Here is an 8554-nt window from a genome sequence, read left to right as displayed (position 1 = left end):
CGGACAGCCGTTTGACGATTGGAATTTATTTCTGAGATGTAGCGTTCCGGTTATTCATCTACTGACGGTTTTGGAAAAACAACTTAAAGTGACTAAACGAAATGAGTGGCACTCTGTATTAGCACATGTAATTGGAAAAAAACTTAGCTGGGCCTCCAGCGTTGTCATAGACAACACGGCAGCACAGGTAACTCCAGTCGTATCAATGACCAGAAACTACAGCGTGAAATGTTGCTGAAAACAAAGACAGCCGTACTGCATGAAGCCGGATTATATTTGTCTTGAAAATGCTAATAAACTAAAAAAAGCCAGCCTGGCTCTGGATTTGTGGGGGGATAATATATTAGTAAAACCAACGCAACAGAAAAAATCAGTGGTGAATGAAAACAGTGGAATAATGACGATTGGTCTGCATAGTTTTGTCAATGGTGAGCAAAATAACTTGATTTATAATATTCCTTGAATATTTTCCAAACGGTAAATCAACCCGCTTTCCTTCAGAACTTCCTGCCACTGTTAGTCTACTTCCTTCAGTGGCACCGTGACTTTCTCGAGTGTCTAATCTGCATATGAACAACATTTTCAAAACCACATCCGAGAGACAGCCACCATTGCCACGGCTGAGAGAGAGAACCTGGGGGACGGCGAACAAAAACCGAGAGGAAGCGGCTGCTGCAGACGGACCTGTCCTGAAGGTGAACATCCTGTTCAAAATGGCATCCTGCCACCTTTCACCGAATTGCCGCCGCTTGCTACGAAACAATCGACAATGGTTTCTGAACCCTGTCCTGTGTGTGTTTTGTGAGTGTGTGTTACCTGTTGTAAGGGTTCCTCAGCAGCAGAGCCTGGCTGCCTGTACAGCTGTCAGAAGGTGTGTGGCATCCATAGACAGGAGGAGGAACAGGATACTGCTGCTCACCTGTAGAGCACAGACATCACATGCACACACACACACACACACACACACACACACACACACACACACTTTATATAACTCGGCGACTGTGGAGCACTCGGAGGAGGATTGTGGGTGTGTTTAATCTTCTATCGTATCTCATCTACTTTTGAGCTCTGCCCTCTCCTGGCCTCTTATATTTGTCTCCATTCTTCACCAGTTTCTTCTACAAATAAAGACCCTTCACTTCATGTTTCTCTCTGAGCTTCCCCGGCAGTGTAGCGAATGGCTCCCTCGACATTTCTCCGCATTCCGAAATCCCTCTCAGCTCCGACGCTCTCCCTCTTATCTTTGCTTTAAAAAAGTCGGCAAAAAAATGTACGACAGCGGCTCGATAAAACAACTACATTTAAATATTTACCAATAACATGCGCAGAGGAGGGATTAAAGGGAAAGGTGGGCGGATGAAAGCCGGGAGGAGAGGAGGAGACGAGGGAGTTCGCGAGTCAGGATGTGGCTGATTTATACCTCCGACAGGCAAGGTCACAGTGGAGACGTCAGAATAAGGGACAAGACACTCCCTAGGTGAGGGCCATGGAGCTGCCATACAGACGCAGCTGTGCATTCACACAGGGGCTTTAAATACACACAGAGATCTACTTTTATTCTTATTGAAAGACACCCTCGGGGTGTAGTGTTTTTTAAATAAGTCACTCGTGAAGGGCAGAAATAGATGTCCGAATTATTCTGGACGAAATATATTGAGAGGTGCCAAAGTCGTCCCCAGATCTGTGCAGGAGAGGTTAGACTGCAGGGACCCTGGGGCTGATACAGTCAGGGTTTCTTAAATAAAAGGACATTTAGAGTTACATAAAACGCGCTGGTCTGGAGAGGAAATCATATAACTTACACTGCAACAGAACTGCCCTGAAAATACAACTATTTGATCCAAATGTACCTGAAACTGACTCTTCCACTACTGTTTACTATCAGAATTGATAATACCATGGAAATGTATGAATTCTGTTAATCTGTTAAAACAGATGTTTGTACTAATCCACAGTCAGGCGTGCAGACCTGCAGGGAACTCTAGCTAGGTAACAAGCTAAAGCTAGTGAGCTACATCTAGTGACAGCTAGCTGGTTAGAAAACCACAGGCTAACTAAAGCTAATTATTATCAGCGTTTGCTTTTCCCGTGCAGTTATCTGTTAGTGAAAAATAATCATTTCAATGAAGTGACTTCTACATAACTCAGTTTGTTCATCCACATTACTAAATGAGGGAGTGGCTAATTCCAGTCACGACAGAGAACCAAAACCAGCTCATCTCCTCCTCAAGCTAACCAGGTTAGCAGAGTAGCCTCGCAGTGACATCTCAGCTTCTGACTTGAAGAGTTCTAACTAACTATTCATTAGCAATTAACTGTATATTTTATTTTTTTAAAAAAGGCTTACTTTTATCTTTTAGCTATTAACCTGAGAGAAAACCTAAACATTTAACTAAATTTTGAATCTAAAATTAAAAAATGTTATCTGATGAATGCGTAGTTCGCTCATTGGTGTTTTTAATGTAACGGTTAAGAAATCGTGTCAATTGTATCCTGGTGTGCGCTGAAGATCGAATGTATTTTCGGTCCACTGTGGTTTGTCCCGTGCTCAGAAGAGAATTGGCGCTGTGCTCGGGGCATTTACCGTCCGGGTGTAAAATTAATTCTGCACAACCTCTCTATCTGTTACAGAATTTGCTGACCAGTTTGAGAACTATGTGTGTTTCAAATACTTTCAGTGACGGACTTTATTTTGTGTTGGTGTATTGAAACACATGCGTGCTCTTACCCATAGTGTTTTGCTGAGTTAGAGCGTCCTCATGTTTGAAAGAGTGGTTGGAGAACTGCGAGCTGTGGTGTGTAGGAGTGTGGCCGTAATTACCGGCTCCATCGAATGCAACCGTGCTGTAACCTGCGACACAGAAAGAGAAGCAGTAAATATGCAGATTCAACACTGGAGATTACACATGACCTCCTGAACACCAGAACCAATAAAACTTACTCCTGTCGTTTTATAATTCCATCACCAGCTACATGCTGGTATTTCATTAGATTTTTCCTTTATTTGTAAGGTGTTACTATCACTGAATACAACCATTCATTCAAAATGGAAAGTCTGTATAATTTTAATATAATTACATTCTTTCAGTCTGCTTCTGCTTCTTTTCTGCTTGTTTTTGCAACAAAGTTGCAACAAAAATGTCATAAAAAAGTTTGTCTGTTTCCAGTAAACTGCCTAAGAAAAGAACACAAGATGTGAGCTGAGATTTTGATCAGGTCAAAGCGTCCTCATAAAGTCTGGTATCCTCTTTCCGCAGAGAAAATTAAGAATTTCCTACATTTTAGACATTCAAAAATCCTTATTTTGAATTAACTATGGAACTTTGGCACTTATTTATCTGACAATCTTTAAAAAATTATTTCATTTTTTTCCAGAATGGTTTTATGTTGATTTCTAATGGTGTATATCTAGGGCTATTTCAGCCTCTCCACAACTGGTGTAAAGCAATTTCTTCAACATTATACATGTATACACAGTTTTGTATTTCGGGGTGTATTTTCCTTTGAACATGTAAAACAAGGCGGTGGATACTGCAGAGAGATGACAGGTCTGAGATCAGTCTCTCCCTGGGTGAAAAAGATTATTTCTTTAATTTGGTTTTATTAAACGACATGACACCAAAGCTGGAAAATGCTTTTACCACACACACACACACACACACACACACACACACACACACACACACACACACACACACACACTGTCGTTGTTCATCTGACATCGCAGACCAGACCTGACTCATGACTTAGACTGACCTATAGGGCACAGCACAGTCCCATAAATCACCCACATGCACTCACACACACACACACACACACGCACGCACGCACACACACACACACACACACACACACACACACACACACACACAGACAAACTATCTCTCACTCTCACACACAAGCTTCATTAATTAAAACGCAGCACTTTCACTCTGCTTGGTGGATCATTGGGTGAGGAGAGAGAGGAGAAAAAAAAACTCATTAAACATCTCCATTTATCTTCCACTCACCCCTGTCTGACTCCTCTGTGTGTATGTGTGTGTGTGCGTGTGTGTGTGTTTGTGTGTGTGTGTGTGTGTGTGTGGGGTGATACTTTTGTTCCCTTGAAGTCCAGCATCGAGGTGACAAGCGATGAGGTTAATTTGTGTTCAACTGGAAAACCCAAAGTCTGGAAATACCCCGAGACTTGTTTCAAAGAGAGTCGATGTCTGAATAAGCGATGATTTCAGCCCCTGAAGAGTGAAAATGTACAACAACAAACTCTTTCATAACTTCCCTCACATTTGTATTATTTTTCATCCAGTCTATTTGTCTGTGCTTTATATATATATATATATATATATATATATATATATATATATATATATATATATATATATGGGTAAGAGATATATTTTTGCTGTGTGTCCCAGCCTTGATGATTCTGATTTTAGTAGCATTTCAAACATCATCTTTAAATATAAGCAGCGCTGATGGAGGCACGTCACACGATTTCAATAGTTTACTTGTAGTGTAAAATGTATTTCACTCTCTAAACAAATAAAACATGCTTTAAAATGAAAATGTTTCCTTACAGAAATTAGTATCTATGATTTTATATTTTTTTTTTACCTCCAATTAATGACTAAGACATGGTTTGTTTTCTACCTGCAGGCCTGTCTGAACGAGCCAACGCTTACTGTGAACAAGTGAAAGTGTAAGATATACAGAGCTGAATGCTTCTTGTGTAAAAATGAAATCCCTCCTGGAGAGAGTTCACAGTGATAGTCTGTACGACCCTGCCCTGTTATCAGCTCTACTGTGTGACCCCGGTCCTGCTGTTAGTTTGTTTGTCTGTGCTCGTCCAGCCACAGCGGGGAGCAGATAAAACAGGTTAGAGGTCGGCTCAGCTCTTTGATTATAATGTTATTCCTAAATTATCTGCTTGATAAGCATGTTATTACTAATTAATCTGCTGGGGAACCACAAACAGATTTATTATTCTACATGGAAAAGACCAGGGATCAGGTGAGACAAGCAGCAAGAAAAAAAGTCAGATTCGTTCAGATAAAGTGTGTGTTTACAGTAAAATGGCAGCCACGGCATTAGTTACAAAGCACAAAACAGAAACAGAAAAAATGTAACCCAATGACTTCAAATGTGATGTTGCTCATACACTTATAATTCATTATATTGCGGAAAAGAAATGTGTGAGTTCAATTCAGCTGAATACAAATATCTCAGTTCCATTCAACAGAACATAATAGATATTAGCCCTCGAAAATTCATCTGAATTTTACTGACCATTAACGAAAGTCAGTGTGTCGCTTTCACTCTCTCTCACTGTCTACTTGTTTTAAACTATTTCAACAAGTCAGTCTGGGTTAACGAACAAAACAAAACTGTAAAGGATTTTTACTGACACGGCAGTTATTTTTACAACTTATTCTCAAAATATGGATCAAAATATAAAGTACCCACACTAAAACTATAGCTGTGTGTACTGTTACGTGTGAGAAACACCAGACTCCAACATATATATATATATATATATATATATATACACACATATATATATTTGAATTTGTTGTGTATTTTATCAGTCATAGTAAAAAAAAAAGCTTTAAAAAAGAAATAATTATTTACCAAAATAATGAATTCCATAAACAAGCAAATTAGTAAGAGGTGTCGGTTCTTTAATCAGCTGTTGGAGATGTACATGAGACAATACTCGAAAATAATCAGCCCGAACTATGAGGATCTTTGTGGGAGTGCACTTTTGGGATACTGAGCAGCAAATATTAGAAATCGATACGGCAAAACAAAAAAACCCTAGTTAAGATTTTAAATCTCAAAACATTAATTTCAAAATAAATAACTAAATATATGATTTAAATTAACTGAAGGCCATCAACTTGGAAGGTACAAAACAATTTAAAAAATCAATGAGATATAATTTCTATGTATATATAAGTGTATAACTAAGCGTCACAGTGTCTCTAACTTGAAGAGAGTTTGTTTACACAGCACAAGTTCATGAATATGACTTATTCTCTAAACATTAACACCATAATACTAAACTAAAGTGACTCCTCAGTAAGTGGTGGTTGATTTACACCGCCTCCTGAGAAACAGAGAAGACCCTTTAGTTTTCCGTGAGTGTATAAGCTGGATCACCTTCCTACGCTGATATGCAGGAGTCTCCCTCCTTTTTTAAACGTGAACTCTCCTTGTTTATCACACGCTCAGTGGTGCGGTGAAAATTTGGGTGAACAAAGGCCTCCATGCACTGAAGACAACACATCTGCCAGTTAAAAACAAAATAACGTAGTGTTTCATATGGATTATACAGGTGTGATGCTACTGACAACTCTGCATGTGACGACTAAATCATCAGTGCTTCAGATTTACAACATCTGCTCAAAGATGGCTGACATGAATCTGCAGCACCTCTGCACTGACGGAGTGTCACAAATGAAGCGGTGAGTCGTCCTGTGTGTACATTTAATGTCGTGGTGAAGCTTCTGGGGGCAAAAATCACTCTTTAATAAATGATGATACTGTGTGATTTACTGACTTAATGGCATCCAGAAAGAAAACACTCTCGCACACACTCACACACACCTGTCCATCAGCCCTACCTGTCTGGTTCCGGGCCGCCTGCTGTGTGTCCATGCAGTTGGTCAGGTACGGCGGGTTGCTGAACATCCTGCTGGGGGGCTGGTGGTGGTGCGGGGCGGTCACAGACGGCGGTTGACTGGGGGCTGGCGGTGGAGGAGGGGGTGCCCCGAACGTTGCCCCGTACCTGCAGGCCCCGGTCCCCGTGAACTGCCCTGAGAAGTGGACGGTGAAGGCGCTGAGGCCGCAGTGAGGGTCTGTGTCCAGGTGGTGGGGGTCGCTGGTGGCCCCCCAGCTGGGCTCCTGCTTGATGAAGGAGTGTGGCCCCAGGGAGGTGTGGGGGGCGGCCAGGGAGGAGTAAGGGGAGGCGGCCGTGTGGAAGTCCAGGACGGGAGCCCACTGAGGGGCCGTGCTGACAGGTAGGGCTGGGCAGCCGGGGCTGGGGCCCGCCGGGAGCGGGGGCAGCAAGGAGTTCAGGTCACGTACATCTGAACCCATTGTGGTCCAGGGAAAATAACTAGGACAAAGGTAATCTATTTTTAAATTTGATCTGTCACCCTGTAACTCTCTACCTGTCTGCCTCCTCTGCCTGAGTGTCTGGCTGACCCGAACCCAAATCAGCCAACACCCTCTAAATCCACGAGTCTTCCTTTAAGAGCTTTTGCTTCTCTTTCACAAGTCTTCTCGGGTTCGTTTTTTGTCCATTAGTTGTTTACGACACCACACAGCTGCTCTGGGAACTCCTTAAGTCCGACAGAAGTTCATGGCGACACGGCAAAGTCACAGCGCTCAACTTTTCTCAGCAGCACAGGAGGAAGAAACAAAGGCGACTTTGAGGCGATGACGAGTTTGGATCTTCACCGATTCCGTCCACAGCAGCAGGGAGAGAGCGTTTGGCTCGGAGAGATGGAGTCCATTCAAGGAGGAGAGAGGCTTCTGTTCAGAGCTTTCTCAGTGAATGGAGAAAGAGGAGTGGAGGAGTGAGGAGGAGTAGCCCTCTTTTCCCTCCACGCTCTCAGCCTGTGTGTTTGTATGTGTGTGTGTGTGTGTGTGTGTGTGTGTGTCTGAGGAGGGTAGGAGGTGGAGTCAGAAGGTGATGAGGGACAGGAGCCTCTGACTTCATTCATTTACTGCATGCTGAACAGTACACACACACACACACACACACACACACACACACACACACAATTTAACCTCAATGATAAAGACAAAAATAATTCCTTACAATTCTCATATTTTGGCGGAGAAGACAAACCCTTTCATATTTTCAGCTACAGTGTTGTTTCAGGTCACAGAGCTCTAAATCTATAAATGAAGTTTATCACTGAGGCTGATATTTTTCAGCTGGTTGATTTTTCAGGGTCAGTTACACAGAGGCTTATTATTTCTAATCAAGAACCATTTCACAGGCAATTCGATCTGTTCTATACCTAATTTTAAGTTTCTAATCGAAAAATTCTCCAAAACATCCGGTGACAGCCTCGTTTTAAAATCTTAAAATGCACCTGGACAGAGTCAGAAGTGAGAACTGAGGCCCGGCTCACGTTTTTACACACGAGTTCAAGTCAATAGATCCTTGAGAAAACTGCTGCGGCCTGCTGAGGTTACACACTACAACTCATCTCCCGAATTAGACTGTAGCCTATATTTATTTTTGAGAGGCTGATGAAAGTATACTGAAGCATCATTTAATTGAGCCTAAATCTGCTGACAGATTAATTGTTAATTGGCCGCGTGACGATAAATCTCCTAGATTTAGGCCTTTAAGGAGCGCGCTTTAAAAAAAAAAAAAAAAAAAAAAAAAAGAGGTGTCCGCTTCCCTTCGATTGGCCTATTTATATTTTCACGTTTTATTTTTTTGTGATTTCATTCAGTAAATGAAGTAAAGGTTAATTACCTTTAAAGACCCTGGCACAATTATTCGTTTACAAATGTGATTTATTATGACCCAAAA

General features: G+C 41.7%; 1 protein-coding gene across 4 annotated transcripts in view; it reads right to left on the bottom strand.

The window, feature by feature from the left end:
* wt1a (WT1 transcription factor a) overlaps positions 1–7553 on the bottom strand; it is a 22376-nt gene extending 14823 nt beyond the window's left edge. For all 4 annotated transcript variants that reach the window (XM_030424676.1, XM_030424677.1, XM_030424674.1 and 1 more), the window contains exons 1-3: positions 6624–7553; positions 2732–2854; positions 817–919 (exon numbers count right to left, since the gene is read on the bottom strand). In XM_030424676.1, coding sequence (XP_030280536.1) covers positions 817–919; positions 2732–2854; positions 6624–7098 — 701 coding nt within the window. In that variant the 5' untranslated portion in view covers positions 7099–7553. The remainder of the gene's footprint in view (positions 1–816; positions 920–2731; positions 2855–6623) is intronic.
* Between the last annotated feature and the right edge of the window lie 1001 nt (positions 7554–8554).

Source organism: Sparus aurata, chromosome 8 (genome assembly GCF_900880675.1).
Source record: "Sparus aurata chromosome 8, fSpaAur1.1, whole genome shotgun sequence".
Classification (NCBI taxonomy): Eukaryota; Metazoa; Chordata; class Actinopteri; order Spariformes; family Sparidae; genus Sparus; species Sparus aurata.
Note: the sequence above shows the minus strand (reverse complement) of the source record. Positions and strands in the feature narration are given on the sequence as shown.